The 19,058-nt window shown below is 45.4% G+C and overlaps 1 protein-coding gene across 1 annotated transcript in view; it reads left to right on the top strand.

The window, feature by feature from the left end:
• Positions 1 to 19,058, top strand: part of CORO7 (coronin 7) — a 996,081-nt gene that overhangs the window by 178,163 nt on the left and 798,860 nt on the right. The window contains exon 6 of the mRNA XM_078663134.1: positions 14,964 to 15,040. Within this exon, the coding sequence (XP_078519260.1) occupies positions 14,964 to 15,040 (77 nt within the window). The remainder of the gene's footprint in view (positions 1 to 14,963; positions 15,041 to 19,058) is intronic.

Raw genomic sequence — 19,058 nt, 5'->3', positions numbered from 1 at the left:
TTAGACAGTATCCAGAACATTTGGTTCAACAAGCATTTACGAGCTGCAGCCAAGCAGAAAGTCCGTACCTGTATGATATGTTGTCAGTTTAATCCAGGTAAAAGTGTCCCGGTGGAACAAGGTGGTTTCCAGCCCCCTGACCACCCTTTTGAGGTCCTCCAGATGGATTATATTCAGATGGAGCGATGTCGAGGTTTCAAGTATGTCCTTGTAGTTGTATGCGCTTTGTCCAGGTGGACAGAAGCATATCCAGTCCCAGATTACACAGCCGCGACCACTGCCAAGCAGTTGGTTCGTGAATTCTTCCCTAGATATGGACTCCCTAGAGTCGTATATTCTGATAACGGCCAGCCATTCTCATCTGAACTCATGAAACACGTTTCCCTGTTGTTAGGGTACCAGTGGAAGTTCCATTGTGTACGCCATCCAGAAGCAGCTGGACTAGTCGAAAGGCATAATCAGACTCTGAAAATCCGTATAGCAAAAGTCTGTAAAGACAAGGGTGTGGACTGGTTAGTAGCTTTGCCAGTCGCTTTATTTTATATGCGTATGGTCGCACATTCCAGATCAGGTCTGTCCCCGTATGAGGTCGTATTCGGCCGCCCCCCTAACATGTGGGGTACTCCTAGACCCCGAAGTATTACCGATGTTTCATGTAATATGCTGACAGATTACCTAGCTTCCTTGATGTCTGCCCTCAACTCATGTCGTTCACAGGTTGCCGCCGCATTTCCAGACAATACCGAGGTGGCACCGCACGACGTCGTTCCAGGCTCCCTAGTGATGATCAGAAATTTTGACAGATCAAGTCCGCTGGAACCACGTTGGAAGGAGCCACGTCAGGTCCTCTTGACCACCCGGACTGCCGTCAAGTTGGAAGGCAGGAAGGGGTGGGTCCACCTTTCTCATGTAAAACTTTTCAAAGGATCGAAACCAGTCTTCAAAAACATTTCCAAGAACATTTCCCAGGATTCGAAGGATTGCCAGAACATTGTTTTAAAGGACTGTCCCGCACAAGACTTTATTACAACCCCTCCCTTGTTAGAGAAAACTCCGCAACAGGAGTATAAGTTAAAGCTCAGGTCTAATAAGTCAGCCAGTTTGATTGTATAAGTCCTCCCCTAGGTGAAACGGTTAGACTGTTTCTGACATGTATAAAATAGACCCCCATAGTGAGAGAGTCAGTCAAAGCTCAATCAAATGTATCGTTTTTCTGAGTTTCATATTATTCATCAGCATAATGATTTCCTGCACCAGCTATGCTTTCTATCTGTGTTTTTCAGTTCCTCATGTAAATATGTCTGCTCATGCTACAGTAGAGCACACGTTTAGTGATCTGCCTCCTCACGAACATGCATACCGCCTCGCCATGCGTAATAACACATTTATCCGTATGTTACATTATTCACACCAGACCAGCAATGCCACTAATTGTTGGGTGTGTGGTCGACTCCCCCCTTTCCAGACACCGAAGGGAGTTCTGCCACTCTTTCCTTATCCATTCTCACACAATGGTTCGTGTGGAGCATGGTCCACGTTAACGTCATCCTCAACAGATATGTCTTTTCTTAACAGTACATGTTTCCCAGACAAGCAAGGTTTCCCCCACAGAACAGGTTTAGATTTAGAAAATGAAGTATATAATTTAGGAAATTATTCGTCGAATTTCATGGTTCTGAATGTTCAGTCTGATACTACTCCAGACTCACCCGCTATTTCAGTACTACCAGTCAAAGGCGAATTATGTGTCCGTAGTTATGGTTCTGTATATATAGGTCATAGTGAATGTACTACTGTTATCCAGTATAGTGACAGTGGGAAATCTATTTTCAAAGCTTCACGTCATTCTTATTTTATTTGTGGTCAAACTGCATATGTCCGTCTGCCCCTCGATTGGGAGGGAACCTGTTACATTGCTTTCCTACTGCCACCTGTTTTTCTAGCCCCACCTGACTATCATAGGAATTCTTTCTTAGTACACACTAGACACAAGAGAAATCTCCCGATTGTCGATTATACTGAAACTACCGCAGAGCAATTCATTGATATAGATAAAGGTGTTTTCCCTTATTTAGGTACAGTTGTAAATAGTAAGCTAATCCGTAGGTTAACAAGAACCCTTGAAGCAGTAGTAGATGAGACTGCCTCTGCTCTAGGTAACTTAACTGAAGAGCAATCCTTTATGAGAATTGTCGTTTTACAGAATCGTCTCGTCCTTGACGTCATACTGGCCGATAGGGGCGGGGCCTGTAGAGTTCTCGGATCCAGTTGTTGTATTTTCATTCCTAATAACGCGCCGTCTGTTTATTCAGCTATAACCAGACTCCATAAGATTGCCCATCTGTTACACCAAGATCCAGGCACCTGGACATGGTCCGGTTGGTTCTGGAATATAATTTCCGCGTGGGGTTGGAAAGTCCTGTCCTTTTTAGGTATTGCAGTAGCGATCATATTTAGCTGCTGCCTCTGTATACAATGTGGCCCTGCGATTTGCAGCATGTGTGCTACCTCTTGTATTCCCAGTCCCAAGCCCCGTTCTAAATCTCGTTCCAAGACAATTCGAGACGAGCAAATGGTACTGTATGAAATGATAGACGGTATCATGAATATTGATGTTTCCTGATGGAAACGTAGTGACAAGGAGGGAATGTGGAAAAGTAAATTTTGCCATGTTCTGTGTCCCTACGCCTCATCCATCATATGTTATGTGTGCATGATCAATATGCATATGTTATTCCCCATTTCTGATTAAAGACGCAATTACAGTTGTGTCCACCTCTAGTATGTTAGTTTCCAGTCCTCGTGAATACTACGAATATCAGGCCTATGTGAGTAATGTTGCCACGTTTCTCAGTGTGCACGTTATTCAATTATAAAGTCCCCGTTTCCAGGCCTCAAAAGGGCCCGGACCACAGATTCAGCTCCTGTCTCCTGAAAGCCTCGCTGAGGAGCGATACAGCCCCCACCTGTATCCTCGACCCTTCACTTACTTCCTGCCTTGCAGTGCCCGGTGCACCCCGGCTCTGCCTCTGAGTCTGCCAAAAGTATGTTATAGTTCCTGCTATCAGTTCAGTCCTCCTCCTCTGCATTCCTAAGCTACTGAACTGCATCAATAGTTCCCGTCATTGTCTAGCCTTCTCGTCTCCACGTTAGAGAAATACTGTATTTAATGGTCATTTAATATTCTTCACGCACTACATGTAGAATAATGCATGGTCCAGTCTTAGAATCAAGTTAGCTTTTCCCCTCATGACTTCTAGTTTATATCAACATGTTCCCTAAACATTAGATACCAGATAGGGTTTAGGTACATGTCGCTCCGACCCTCCAGACTCTAGTCTCTGCTCCTAGCACAGAGTTCGTAGCCCCCAGCTTCTCCTAGTAACACGTCATTGCTAGTTTTCGCGCACCATTAGGTTAGAGGTCCCGGCTCCTTAGGTAGCCCCCTCCAATGTTTCCGCCCATTCATGACATATTCTGTTACGTTTGCACCACATGTCTATGTATACGCCCAGTTACACCTCTTTTTACTGATATCTCTCGCGACTGCTACGCGTCACGCCTTCTACTCCACCTACTGTTACGCCCACTGCAATGTAATGCTATGTGTTTGCGCTATGTATATAAGTCAATGTTTTGTTATTAAATGTTAGCGCGCTCATCCCAGACCTAGCCCCAGCAGCTGCTGGGCCTCTTTTCCCCTGCTGGGCCCCAGTTGTCCTGCTGGGCCCTGTCATTCTGTTCCTATGCAGGTTGTCCTGATCCTGTCCTTATGCTGTAATAAACCTGCAGAAACTCCTACTACCTCGAATCTTGACTCTTATTTATTGAGCTATCTGTTATGCTATAAGTCTAGTCAAAAATAGGGTATTATTTATTTATTTACCACAGTCGTTTGAACTTTGAAGCATCTCTGGCGACCCACGACACCTTTGTCTCTGATCTATAATCATTCACCTTAGATTCATTCCGGCTCTGGTTTCGGGACGCTGAATCCGTCCTTATCAATAGTTACCTGTGGCAACAGTGACAACATCTTTGGACTATTTTATCGCGTCCTCATGGTTTTGCGGACAGTACAATAAGACGGTGACCTGATGAAGGCGATAACGCCGAACCGCGCGTAGTCGATACTACCGCCTTGCCTCCATCAACTTGTCTATGTTTTAGTGTGTACTGTGTTTTCATTACCATATATGTAATCATGAAATAATAACAATGGTGTGATTTGATTATCAAAAGAAAGTTCTTCTGTAAAAATATATATCATCTTATAAAAATAAATGTATATTCAATTCAAACTGTGTTTTTTTAAAATATGTCGGGTATAGGTTATAACTGTATAATATAAATGACTGGGCTTTTCACGTAGTTGTGTGTCTTTACAGCCAATTATTGACTTAGCTATAGACCTTTTCCTATAGTGCCTTTTTCCCTATGTATAGCAAGTCCATTAAGTATATAGGGGTCCCCTGTTTCCCAATTTGCTAGTTGTGTTGGTGCAGTCAGTGGCAGTGGATGATGCAAGAAGAGGAACTTCTCATGGAGTCATGGTCTCTGGAGTGAAGCCGAAGCCAAGAGACTCCAATGGTCCATTCGCTGACCTCCTGTTCAAAGCACAGGGCCACAACAGCAGAGATGCCTGTTGGGGCAAGTTAGTAGCCCAGAATCTTCAAACCGCCACCAACCACTGCAGTGCATCATAAGAGCCCAGGACCCGGTGCCTGGCGGGAGAGTTTTTCCAAGTGAAGCTTGGTCACCCAGAAGGCATTTTGTTACTTACAGAGCGTTTTGACTGTTTTAGGCCTTCCAAGTCAAAGCCAGTGCCTTTTTCTTTTGATAGGCCTGGAGATGGAGACAATTGGGAATGGTCCGAGGACCCTTTTACATTCCACCACCACCTTGACTAACCAGAGGACAACTGGTACGAGGAACTGGCACATGCTAGTGGGTTAGACACCTCACCAGACACTAGCTTGGTTTCTCCTCCTACCGTGGCTACTGAGGAGGGTGCCTCTTTTGCAGTGGTGGTGCAGAGGGCGGCAGAGATACTGGACCTTACACTGCCCTCTGTGACAGTCAAGGTGAATGTCTTGACAGAGGTGCTTAAGCATGGGGAGTCACCCACATGGAATCTCCCCTCCCATTCAATGAAGCCCTCCCAAATGTCCTGTTGAGGCCTGGTCCAAGCCCTGCACCGGGGGTTCCTGTGCATAGGATAAGTGCCTGCCACCATTGCCCTGTTCCTAGGGACCCCAGTTTCCTTACCCAGCATCCCACCCTGGAGAGCTTGGTGGTTCAAGCCTCCACCTTCCTAGTCAACCCTGGCACGTTCCCTGGGACTCCACCTGATAGGGAATCCAAAAGGCTGGACACCTTTGGTAAAAGGATGTTCTCCTCCACCAGCCTAGCACTACAGTCGGTAAACACCCCTTGCCTTTTGGGCTGATACACCCACAATGTGTGGATTCAGTTGCACAAGTGCTGCCCATAGTCTCAGAAGAGGCCTGCGCCATACTCACCCAAGCCATTGCTGACAGGCGAGATGCAGCAAAGTTCACCATCCAATGTGGGCTGGACACAACCGACTCGCTAGGCTGAGCAATTGCATGTCGGTGGCACTTAAACGCCATGCCTAAAATGAGAACCACAGGCTTTTCGGGGAATGCCCCAGCTTTTGTCATAGACATACCCTTTTGTGAAATGGCATATTCCGCACTAGAGTGCTTTAAAGACTGTAGGTCTACAGCCAGATATGTGGGCCTGTCTATGGCTCCCCACCAACCCCGGACTGTCTTGGGCCCCTTCTGTGGCTTTGGGATGGGCTATAAACCACATCCTTTCCTTATTTATTTATTTTATTTTACTTTATTTTATTTAAAGAGTTTTGTATAGCGCGAACAAGACCCATGGGTATCCGAGCACTTTACATGTCCTGAGGAAGAAAGGAGACATATCTTATACATGTCATGGGGTATAAGGGAGACATATCTTGTACATAAGGGTTGCACAAAGGGATATGAAGTAATTTACGTGTAGAGGTCTCTGGTTACCGTGAAAGAAAAAAAAATAGTGTCCACATTATATACAGTGTCTGAGACCATCCTAGCGAATACAATTGTCTCTATAGTGAGTTTTCCTGATTGCATAAGTTCTTAGTAGTAGAGTACCGGTCTTGGCTGTCTTCCAAAATGTTAGTGGGTTTCTACATCGTGTTAACACAATAAGATCAATGGCAGGAGGTAGATATGGCTTTTAGGATTTTTGAATTAAACTTGTCCTGTATCTTGGCCGATGATTTCCCTCTTCTCCAACCCTGGGGTATATTCTTCGCGTATGACCCATTCCGCTGTTGTGATTCTATTCATTTCCTGTGACTAAGTGACTTGGACTTAGTTCAGCCCTTGTGTTAAGGGTGATCCATCTAGAGCTATGGGAGGAATTTGCTCATTAGAAATATTTTCGTTTCCCTCTTAAAGGTTGCTGTGTTCGTTATCTTTCTAATGTTTGGTGGAAGAGAGTTCCAGATTCTAGGGGCTGCTCCAGAGAATGCTCAATCATACGTTCTCTTCTTCCAGAAAATGGGTGGTCTCAGGACCAGCTTCTTGGCACTCCTAACAGGTCTATTTCCTCCAGATAATACTATTTTCCTGGCAAGGTATCTTGGAGTGTTGTAGTGAAGCGCTTTGTGGGTGATACAAGCCATTTTTTAGCTGAATTCTGGCTTCGTACGGCAGCCAGTTTAATGCTTTTAGGTGTGGAGAGGTATGGTCGAACTTCCTTGAGCCAGAGATTAGTCTTACCGCTGCGTTGAGGCATGCTTTTAGCGATGCTGTGGAAATTAGTGATAGGCCTGCTAACGTAGTGCATCCATAATCAATCCTCGAGATGACCAAAGATTGGACTGCCAGCTTGAGATCTGCTTGTGAGATGATGGGTTTCAACTTCCTAATGTAGTTTATGTGAAAGCGGGCACTCTTTGCCATTGCTTTGATATGTTCTTTCATATCGAGGTTTGCATCAAGAGTTATTCATAGTGATTTAGCTGAGTCAACTAAGGTAGGTGTGAAGTTAAGCGCCGTGATCATTTTAGTCCATTCCTTAACTTCTGTGTGCTTCTTTGAGGGTGATATTAGAAGAAATTCTGTTTTTTGAGCGTTTAGTTTTAGATGATTGATTGTTAACCATTGTAATGTCATTTCTAAGACCTCATTCATTAAACTGATGTGTTCCAAAGATGATACCTTGAGGTATAGCTGAGTGTCGTCCGCATACATGTGAAAGGCAATTTTGGAATTTCGAAGAATTTCTGTGAATGGTTCGATATATAAGTTAAACAGTGATGGGGAGAGTGTGGATCCTTGAGGTACTCCAATTGTGTTAGGGTGTGACGTTGAGAGAGATTGATTAACTAAGAATCTTTGTGTTCTATCCTGCAGGAAGGATTCAAACCATTTCAGCACCGTACCTGATATTCCCATCCTGTCCTGGAGCCTGTTCAGTAATTTTTCATGATTCACCGTGTCGAATGCGGCTGATAGGTCTAGGAGGATGAGTAGACATGATCTATTTTGGTCTAGGGCCTGTAAAGCATCATCGACAATATGTAAAATCGCCGTTTCCGTGCGGTGTCCTGTTCTGAAGCCCGACTGGCATTCATCCAGTAGAGAGAAATTGTCTATGTGTTGGCTGAGTTGATTTTGTACACATTTCTCTATTAGTTTGGCGAGTACCGGTATGTTTGTTAGCGGGCGAAAATTGTTCGGATCTGCCAGGTCCGCCGTCGTTTTTTTGATAATGGGGACTACTTGACCGGTTTTTAGGCATTCTGGAAGTATCCCTTGTGATAGAGAGGCATTAATAATTTTTGTCCATAAGGGAATCACGGCCTGGCTGATTTCTTTCATGCATTTCGACGGGAGTGGATCACTGTAGTGGTTATTGGGTTTGATACTTAGTAGCGTTTTGGCAATGTTCTTCTGGTCTAATAACTTGAAAGTATCCCAGTGGGCCTTGTTTTTCTTCCCACTTTCCTTAATTAAGGCGTTGGTATCGCTCGTCGTTGGTTTTTGGAATTCTAGTTTATCCGCTGCGCTCTTAAGCTCACTATCCAACGAGTTGGCTTTGTCTATGAAGAAGGAAGAGAATACTTCGCAGTTTAGTGGAGTTTTTGTGAATTCCTGAGTCGTTTTGGCTGTCTTGTTGGATTGTTGTTTTAAGATTTCGAATAATTTACGAGGTCTGTTTTTGGCGGAATCCAATTATGATCTAATAAATTCCTTTGTGGAGTTGAGGATCTTTTTGTTGTACTCTTTCCTGGTTTCTCTAAGAGATTTCAGTACGGGGGAAGAAGGGTGTTTTCTCCATTTTCTTTCCGTCATTCTCAGTTTACGTCTTTCCTCATTAAGTGCCCCATTGAACTAGGGGTTTTTAATCTTCTCTGTAACTCTTTTCTGTCTAAGCGGCATTGTGGAGTTAACTATATCCGTTATCGAGTTATAGTAATGGTCCGTTAGCTCATTCACGTTCTGTAGGTTCTTTGGTGGGTCTAGCTTCTTCTCACAATTTTCTAAAAGTTCAATGTTCGAATCTTTAGTGTCTCTCATCCACTTTTTAACTCTATTAGGTTGCGTGTGTTTATTCTTTTTCCAAGTGGGAATCATGAAAGTTATTGCATGGTGGTCTGACCAGTCGCATAGCTCTATTGATAGGCCTGTAATGTTCTCGTTTTTTGCCATTATCCAGTCCAATGTAGATCCTTTTGAGTGAGTTGGATGTGTACATGCTTGCGAAAGATTAAGTTCAGCTAGGAAATCTTTAAAATATTTTATTTGTATGTCATTGTTGTCGTTCCAGTGGGTGGTAAAGTGCATGCATGTTGCATATTTGGTTGTTGTCCGTTGTTATATTGAGACCTAGGTATTCGCACTCATTGAGAAGTTCTGAGTGGATTTGGCCAATTTCTATATCTGATCGGTGTATGCAGGCTATGTCACCCCCTTTCTTTTTTCGTCTATCCAGTCTCACAATGTTATATTGAGGGGGCACTAGTAGGTCCAAAACTGGTGATGATGATTCTGATAGCCAAGTTTCTGTGAGGATTGTCAGGTCAATTCTTTGACTAATGATGAGGTCAGCTGTGTCAGAAGCATGTTTGGCTGCGGACCTGCAGTTGATCAGAAGGCATTTCAACTGTTTTTCAGCGCAGTTTGGGGTCGAGATTTGCGGTTCTGAGATTATCTGAACTTGTTGCAAGTTATTGAGGTTGGGTTTCCTATCATTCAGCCTAATCATTCTATTGCCATTGATCTGGACTGTTCTGATTTCCTCTCCTCTCCTGCTTTCCGAAATCTCGTAGTCCCTTAGTAGGGATAAGGTTTCTTCTTCCATTAAGTCTTTAGGTTTCCTATCTGGTTGATTATGCCTGTTTCATAAAGGCATCGCAGTCTCCTTACTTTTTCTTTGCGAATGATGTATTAGCTCTAAGATGCGCTCTATTTTTTTGTGTGTGTTTTCTGTAATTTCATGAAGTTTTCCTATCTCTTTCAGAGAGCTTCGAATGTCTTGTGACATGTTGTTCATTTTTGTTTGAAGATCTTCACAGACTCTCATGGTCTGAGGAGATGTTTGACCACCAGCCAGAGGTGGGGCCAGTCCAACGCACTCCACCTCCTGCAACTCCCAAACTCCTTTAGTTTGCCCTTGTACCAGCATGTGCATCCAGTGGGAGGCAGTATTTGCCATCATCTGTCCCACTGGCAGTTCATAAACTCAGAAAAATGGGTTCTTTAAATCGTCCAATGGGGCCACTCCATCTCCTTTTTGGAAACACTCCCCACCCATACCTCCTTTTCATAACTGGCTGATGGGGAACCATCTTTGCTTGCTCTGTTAGGAATTATTCGCTCTTTTGGCCAAGAGGGTGCCAGCATCAGAAGTAGGTCGTGGTTGCTATTCCCGCGACTTTCTTGTGCCCAAAATGGATGGAGGTGTCCATCTTATTCTGGACCTGCGCCTTCTCAACTTCTTCCTAAAGAAGGAGCAGTTCAGAATTCTCACATTAGCTCAGGTTCTGTCTGCCCTTGACCCGGGAGACTGGATGGTAGTGTTGGACTTGCAGGACACCTATTCCACACCCTTTTCTTGCCTCTACATAGGAGTTACCAGGAGTTCACGGTGGGTCACAAGCACTTTTCAGTTAACTGTGCTCCCCTTTGGCCTTAACAGTGCTCTTCAGGTGTTCACCACAGTGATAGCGGTGATTGCACCACATCTGCTGAGTTCAGGGGTTCCAGTCTCCTCCTACCTTGATGATGTTCTGCTGAAGACCAGATCCTGGAGGGAACTGCAAAAGACTTGCAGTGGTGGCTGACGAACCGTGAAAGGGTCAGCAGCAGAACCCTCCTCCCCACACCCCTGTCCGAAATGACTGTAGTTCCAGATGCGACACTCATGGGCGGGGGAGGCCAACTGGGAGAGGTGGAGATCAGAGGACTCTGGTCTCTGGTAGAGGATCAACTCCATATCAACCGGCTAGAGCTGTGGGCGATCAGATTGGCATTAAAAGCCTTTCTTCCTCCGGTCAAGGGAAGGCTAGTTCAGTTGTTCACTGACAACACACTGCCATGTGGTACTGCAACAAACAGGGCAGGGTGGGGCCTGGAACCTGTATCAAGAGGCCATGCATCTCTGGACATGGCTGGAATGTCATGGCAATTCTCTGATAGTTCAACATCTGGCGGGCTCTTTGAACATCAGAGCAGACAAACTCTACTGTCAATGGGGAGAGGAGTTGGCCTAACGGCTAAGGCGTTCGACCTCGGACCTTGGGATCTGGGTTTGAGTCTCGGTAACAACGCCAAAACCTCCTGTGATTCTGGGCAAATCACTTAATCTCCCCGTGCCTAAAAATGAAAGTGTGTGTCCTCATGTAAAAACGTAACTTGTGCTATGTAAAGCGCTCTGATACCTGATTCGGTTCGGGTCTAGTTCGCGCTATATAAAACTCTACAAAAAAAAAAATGCCTAGTGGATCACAAATGGTGTCTCCTTCTGGAGGTGGTGCAAGGTCTCTTCTGAGACTGAGGCGATCCTTGACCTAGATCCATTCGCCATTGTTGAGAACACACTATGTCAACAGTTCTGCACGCTGGAGTTAACAAGGCGGCTCTTGCTTGGGAGCCTAGGCCTTCTACACGCCTTTCCACTGATACCACTCTTGCACAGTTTTCAAGAAGATCAGGAACGACAAGGCTCAGGGCATTTTTCTGGTTCCAGATTCGGCAGAGAGAGTTTGGCATCCTGAACTGCCGAACATGAGCAGCGGTCCTCTAATTAGACTGCCATTTATGGAGGATCATCTGTCGCAGTCTTGAGTGGCCACAGTTGACAGCTTTCAACTTTCCTCCGAAGTATGTGATGTTATTTTGTCAGCCATACTACCCTCCACCAAGACGCTATACTCCTGCCGATAGGACAAATTTATGACGCGTTCATCCAAGAACATTGTTCTTCTTTCAGCATCCTCATCCCAAATGTTATTGTTTGTTCTTTCTCTGGCCCAGCAGAGTTCTACTCTGAGCGCTGTTAACATCTCATGATGGACAGTTCTCTGCTTAAAGATCTGCTATGCATTGGCCTAGAAGCAACCCCCTGAGGGTTTGCCTACTCATTCTACTGCTGCGACTTCAGCATTAGCGCATGGAATACCTGTCCTGGACATCTGTCAGGCAGCAACGTGGGCATTACTGCACACGTTCAGGCAGCGCTTCTGCCTGGAAGGTCATGCCTGTTGTGACAGTCAGTTCCACCTGTGCTGCAGGACTTTTTGATCTAATCTGTTCATAGTCCCACCTCTGGGGGGGGTATTGCTTGGGCATCTATTTTATGATAAGGACTCTGCAGGTGGAAGTCTGTATCAGATTAACCTCTGTAGCGCCTCATCTGGTCGAGACTGTCTAGCTGCAGGTACCCTACCGACCCTCTGATCCTCCACGCTCTATGAATGGATTTCTACATAGGGTTACTCTTAAGAGGCCTGTAGTGGTGCACACCAGTTCATCATAACTTTTTGTGGCTCCGCGCTTCTGGCACAGAAAGGTGGTGAAAAGAAACTAATGTCAGTGCGCTGGGGTGGCACCAATATAGGCACCGTGCATGTCACCTACCGACGCACATGGGGTCCTGCTCAAGAATTTCCCAGATCCAGTCTGGCACCTGGGTACAATTCTAAGGCAAGGAACCTGCAGGTAGATAGAGTCTCTACCAGATGCAGCTTGAACGCAGGTAAGTAACTTGTTTATTCAGCCCAACAGACTATAAATCCACACAAATCCTTATTTGCTCCCTCCCTCGTTTAGTGCTTGGCCCATTGTTTCTGTTCTCTTCTTACAATTGTAATTGTAAAAGGGCTGCAAGAGCTATTAAGAGGTAGGTAAGGCTGTGGCTAATCTTCCCACCGCATCCTGACCCTTATGCCGCTGCCCTTTCTTCTGTCACCTGCTAACCCTGACTGGGCAGAGGTGTGATCTAATGGTGAAGGGGCAGGAGGGCAAGCCTGGATGCCCTTAAAGCTCTCAATTGAGCTTTGGTAGGATATATTTCATAGTTCTAAACCATTTGGAAAGCGCACAATCACCCGTAAGGGTCTCTAGGCGCTGGGGGCCGTCGGGAAGATTAAGCAAGCTATTGCCCAGAGTCACATGGTGCTGGGCTAATCTGCCGCCGGTGTCGGGGATCGAACCGTGATCCCCAGATTCCGGAGTCAGTCGCCCTGGCCGCGGCGCCACACCTCTTCCCTATTCTTCCTATTCTGCCTATTCTGCAGCCCAAATGTTAAGTTGTGGTTCCCTGTGCCAAAACCCTGTTTGGACATTATCCACTTCGACAGATTGCAGCTTGGATTTAGTCGAGGGTCTGGCTGAAAATGTGTCCTGCCCACGTACAGGCATAATCCTCTGCACATGGCTCAGTGGCAGTTGAGATCAGGGCCTGGTTTAGGTTAAACGCTTCACCATTCCTCAAATAACCTAAAGTATTACAGCTACATCACTTTTCTCCTACTTTGAAAGGCTTATGTCTTTCTTAATCCATTATTATAGCAGTGTTTTTTTTCTGATTTCATAACTGTTGCACCTTCAGTGCTAGCCATAACTGGTGACGGTGCATGTTTTTTTAGGTTTTAAACTGAACACACTAGGTTCCCTGTACTTGATTTTTAAAAAGTTTTAAAATGTGTTTTTGGATTCAGAGTTTCACTGATTTTTGTTTTATTAATTATATACATTATCCTCTTACTAAGCAAATAAACACTGCACATGGCTTTGCTGTGTTCAGCCCCCAGCCAGCTTTGCTGAGCCTAAAGTGGTGCTTAGCATCGTATGATCACAGGGCTTGCCATCCAGCAAGGCCCTGCCTCTGGGCGGGAACTGTACACAGCCCCCGCATCACCCAAACTGGCTGTGCAAGTCCACAGGACGAAGGGCCTGGCCACATCCAGTCCCACACATTTCATCTGCGCGGTTAGTCGTGCCGGTAGGCCGCGCGCAGTGGGCTCTGGGTTCAAGCCTGGCCTCTTAAGGGGTAGGGCTGAAGACCGGGCACATGTGGCTTTGGGCAAAGGGCCTGGTCTACTGCAAAGCAATGCATGAGGAATCCCACTGTCCTACCCAAACCAGCAGAGCAAGGCAAGAGGCAAACCGATGTTCTAAAAGGGTATTAAAAGGCTGCTGGCCCTGGGGCAGAGTAGGTCGCATGTTTTTTTTTCTTTCCTGATAGGTGCTGAAGCATGCCTATTCACATGATCCAGTTATCTCCTGCCTAAAGGAGGAAGTACCGCCTTTATATACAAATGATGCTTTCTTTAGCTTCTGTGTGGTGCCCGAATGCACCAGACATGGTCACCTGAATACACCGTAAAGAAAATGAAAGAGGCAGTAACGTGGCTTAGGAAAGTTGATTTATATCCTTAAGTAGCAGCAGCAGCAGTAGCAGTAGCAGCAGCAGCAGTAGCAGTAGCAGCAGCAGCAGCAGCAGCACTTTTACACTCCAAACCTCAGCAGCAAGCACTACATTAGACCATCAAATTCATACACCTCATTTATACTGCATTGGAGCCAATGAGAAAACTTTGGTTCTAAAATTTAACCGGAGCCATGTGTTTTATTTAATTTTGCTCCCATTGTGCTTTTTAAAAATGAAGGATTCTTGATGACTACCCGTGTTTGCACGTGGTTGAAATATCTGATTTTTTAAAATGGCTAAAAAAAGGGAGGAACTAGTGGGAATGTAGCTCTACTTAATGTAAGGTTCAAGTCCCATGAAATAAAACTGATACAAATGCATTACAATTAGTTGGCAAATTAGCCAGATTTCTTGCATCATTGTTTGCTCAGTGAGTACCCAGAAACACTATAATCGGCAGTAAACCAGATGGCACAGTGGCATGGTGGTCAGGTTAAGTCGAGTTTTGCTGTCTTTCATTTGCAATGCACACTGTACCACTCATGTGGTGTAGCTGGACTTTTTCTTTTCTGATTATTTGTAGGCCAGGATGCGCATACTTTGTCCGGTTAGTTACATGTTGGGGCAACTCAGCCTTATTCAGATTCGGAATTACAACTAATTCAGAAAAGTAGCGTGAAGAGTGTGCAATGAAAGGTAGGCTAGTTGGGGGAAAACAATAATGTTGTGGGTGAAACTTCCGTCGGTGCACCTAGAAGTGTGGATTGACCCTGTACCTAGTTATGCTAGTTTAAATAAGAACGATTAAACGCCTTAATAGGTACCTTATTTAAATACTATCCATTTGCATCTCGCAAAGAAGACTCGGTTATACTGCAATACATACCCTATTTAATTGTCTTTGTGCTGCTTTTGTAAGTATAAGCATCTATCCTTTCAGTGGTTTCTTATTCTATGCTGCCCGTTTTTTATCCTTTCTCTCTCTCTGCCTTTCATTTTAGTGCTGGACACTCACAATGATCAGATTCAAAGTTTATCCTGGAGACAAGATGGCGCCCTGCTTGGCACTTCCTGCAGAGTAAGTAACTTACAAGGCGAAACAACTGTAGAGCCTCCATCCCCATCATTTACAGAATTGTAAGGAAGATATGTAATGTGATAATTGTGTTCTGTTTTATTTGCTGCTCATTAATGTGTTGTCTAAATATTTTTGTGCAAGGCCTTTGTAAAATGATTTAATAAATTCTATATCAGAGTCAAAGATGTGAGCTTCTTAGCTTTGGATTAGAGCTGACATTGTGTGTATTAAGGGCAGAGAAAGGGAGTGTTTCATCAGTTTGAATTGTGGAGCTGACAAGGTGGATAGTGGTGGTGTTCACAATTCAAACTGATCTCAACATTACAGCAAACCTACATGTAAGGGTCAAGTGGGAACCTAGATGTGCATGTGGGTTTGATGTAATGTTGAGTCACAGAGTTCATGTTTTCAGGGGGAATAATTTGTTGGGTTGTGTGGGAATTTTGTTGAGAGTAAACTGGGGTGATCTAAGGGAAGTTGGATTGCGTTGTAAAATTATGCTGTGGTGTTCATCTGGGCTGGTGGCATCAAAAGTGGAGAAGTACTGCACCGTGAGCTGTAGATGGGTTGCCCTCTGTGGGCGGCAATGATGGGAGACCAGAATTGTGAGGAGTTTTATGGCCTGGCATGTGGATTTCTTTGAGGTTTTACTAAAAGTTTCTGTAGTGGAAAGGGGCTTGAGTGTGTGGGGTGTTGGTGGTGGTGTGTTTACCGGGATGATATAGTGTTTGTTTTAGTTGTACTGGGGTAAGTTGTAACAGTGTGCTGCAAAGTGAGAAAATAGTAAATTACTATGCGTAATGTTGGGCTACTGTTGAACTGTCCATGTGGCTAGGAGGAATGTGGGCATCTTTTTTTTTAATAGACATCTTTTATGGGTTTTATCAAAAGAACAGTAACAAATATATAAATAGTTGCCTTCCCCAACCAGTTCACATAGAGGAGCAGGTCATCAAAGCCTGTGTCGTACTTTGTTACAGAACCATTACACTCAGTTTATACTCCCCACCAAGCACAGCGAAGGTCATCAAGTATCTGTGTCGATGGAATTCACTTTGCCATCTGATGTGGTTACCTTTGAGCCTACAGTGTCAACGAACTTGGCCAGCAGGTACCCCCAAACTTGCAAGTCCTCATCCACCCTCTCATCCCGTCATAGCTTTTTGAGGCGTATCTCCTCCATCTCAGCCCTTTCAACCACATCCTGTACCCATCTTTCCACGCTGGAGCCAACTTACCTCATCCAGATAATCGCAGCCCTTCTCTTAACCAACAGCAACAACAGGTGTAAGAATGTAAACTCCATTTTCCAATCCTTACACCGTTGAATATCTCCCAGTAAGCACTAAACCGGATCCTCCGCTATCAGCATTCTCTCTACGAAACCCATACGGGCCACAACAGTCATCAAGGTGTAAGAAAGTTGTCACAGGAGCCGGGTATCTGTAGCAATCACTAAGTTTGCTGAGATCTATTCTATGCTGTAGTACTGATGTCACATATGTACGGTGCAAGAAATTGAAGTGCATTAACTTAAACCTGCCAGTACAGAAAATAGAATGGACCAATGCACAGATCCTATAACAGTGCTCATCGTCTATCTGGACCCTTAATTCTCCATCCCAGGCCACCTGGGCAGGGAATGGGGCGGTGGCGCGATCAGCCGTCATGGCTTTATAGACATGGGAAACCATATGGCAGTCCCTCTTCACCCAGTTCAAATAAACCCCGGAAGGTGAGCGATGTAGCCAGAAAAGCAGGTAAAGTGTGGGCCATATATCTCGGACTATGGCTGCTATACTGGTGTGTGTTAAAAATTGCCTAGACCCTAGTCCATAGGCTTCTCGCACTGCCTCCGAGGTAATAAACTCCTCATTGGGGTATAGATCTTACAGGGTTTCGAAGCCACTCTCTTTCCAGACATTTACATTCACCGAGTCAACCAGGTGGTAGGTCCCAAAAGTTAAACTCTCTAGCAAAGGGGTCCCTTCCCAACACCACCTTGTCAGTCCTTTCCTAAAGGGAAGCTGTGTGTCGGGCAAGTTATGGTACTGAGACTGCATCCCGTCCTCCCATCATCAGCAGCTGCGGCAGAGAATAAAAGAGATTTCTCCCAGTTACCCCCTTAGGGCAGGCGCTGTGCAGCGTGTTGTTGCTGCAATGCCAAATAGTACAGTTCCAGATTGGGGACCGCCAGTCCTCTCTCCATCAAGGACAGAGATAAAAGGTCCCTTGCCACCCTACTTCTGCCTCCAGCCCATATCATCGTAGTACTACAGGCGGTGCAATCTCTGAAAGACTGCGCAGGGAAGGGTGTCAAGTGAGTGCTGCATAGTATAGAAGCAATGAGGCAAAAAAAACATCTTGGCAATGGCCACTCGGCCCACAAGGGATAGGGGGAGTGCATTCCAAAAGTGGACCGATGCTTGCAGTTCCTCAGTGATCCTCTCAGTGATATACTGTGTACGTTTTTGTGGCATGTGTGCCACCATGATCCCCAGATAGCGGAACTGATAAGTCTCTCAGTGCTGTGGCAAATCCTGCAGAGAAGACAGCTTCTGAGCAGCCAAGGCACCCTACGGGAACACCAACAATTTTCTAAGGTACATTTTAAGACCCGTAAGTTCCCCAAATGCATCTTAGTTTCCAAGTATTGCAAGAGGAGTGGAAGGGACCTCTGGTGGGCCAAAAGACGAAAAAGGGTGTCATCCGCATATAGAGACACCAGAGGATTGACAGGCCCCTACTCTAATTCCTGAGGCCAGAATGTTCTGTTGAGTTTGTGTTTCCAGGGGTTTCAGTGCTATGGCGAAGAGAAGGGGGGATAAGGGGCATCCCTGATGCGTGCCCCTGCCCACTACCCATGGATGTGTACATAATCGACCAACCTTAACCCTAGCTGTTGGTTCAGTAAATAGGAGATGCACCCATTCCTGAAAATGTACACCAAACCCCATTTCGTCCAACACCTTCATAAGATAGTGCCAGTCTACTGTGTCAAAGGCTATAGCGATGTCAATCGAGACAACTGCCAATTCCTCTTCTCGACCCTCCAACTCATGAAGGACATGCACCAGTAGCCTCAAGCTCATAGTAGGATTACGCCCAGGGATAAAGCCAGTAATGCACTCGGATCAGACGGCTGTGCGCTACAATACACCTGTTCCAGATTGCTCTTAAAGGTGTATTGCTCTTAAAGGTGTTTACAATACTGCTCTGTGTATAAATGTTCCGCCCTTGAGAGAATTTAAGGTTAAAAACAGGATGGTAAGCTGTCGCTCAGCTGAGTCTCCAGAGCTGTCCCCCTCCCTATGAAGTAGCTGGTGATAACTTTTCAAGGTATAGTTTTAGTCTATCCCATACAGGTGCTACCTGTCGCTGAGTCATGATCCCTCCCTGAGGTACCTCCACATCATCTGGAGGGAGCTGCTGGACCCTTGCCAGGTCCCCCTGAATAAGTTCTGTCTGTAACACATGCCGTACCCCTGCATTAGAGACCCCCGCAGTGCCCCCGTATCACGGCATTCTTGGCTTCCCACTCTATCATCCGGCTGTGAGTAGAAGACCAATTGAGCTCAAAGAACCCTATAATGGCACCTGTCGGTGTCTCCTTGCCCCTGACATCTCGTAACATCTCTGCGGGAAACCTTTAAGTGAACAGTAACCTAGGACCTCCCCCCTTCAATCACACAGGACACCAGGGCATGGTCAGAGAGGTAGTGGGACAGGTGTGCCACCTCTTGGACCCTAAGCGTCTAAGTGGACCGGTAGTCTACTAAAGGTAACATGTGTTGGAGAGTAACATGTATATTCCTTTGAAGTGGGGTAAGAAATCCTCCAAATGTATTTTATTTATAAAGTTTTATATAATCACAAAGCCCCAGTTTTGCTGTAACCTACCATAGTGTAAAAGTCACTTTAGGCTGAAGGGGGTTAGTGGGGTAAGGGTGTCGATCAAGGGCACCATTCATTGTGCAATTAAAATCCCCAGTCCATAGTACTGTGGAAACCGTGGCAG

This window comes from Lissotriton helveticus, chromosome 10 (assembly GCF_964261635.1).
Source record: "Lissotriton helveticus chromosome 10, aLisHel1.1, whole genome shotgun sequence".
Lineage (NCBI taxonomy): Eukaryota > Metazoa > Chordata > Amphibia > Caudata > Salamandridae > Lissotriton > Lissotriton helveticus.
Note: the sequence above shows the minus strand (reverse complement) of the source record. Positions and strands in the feature narration are given on the sequence as shown.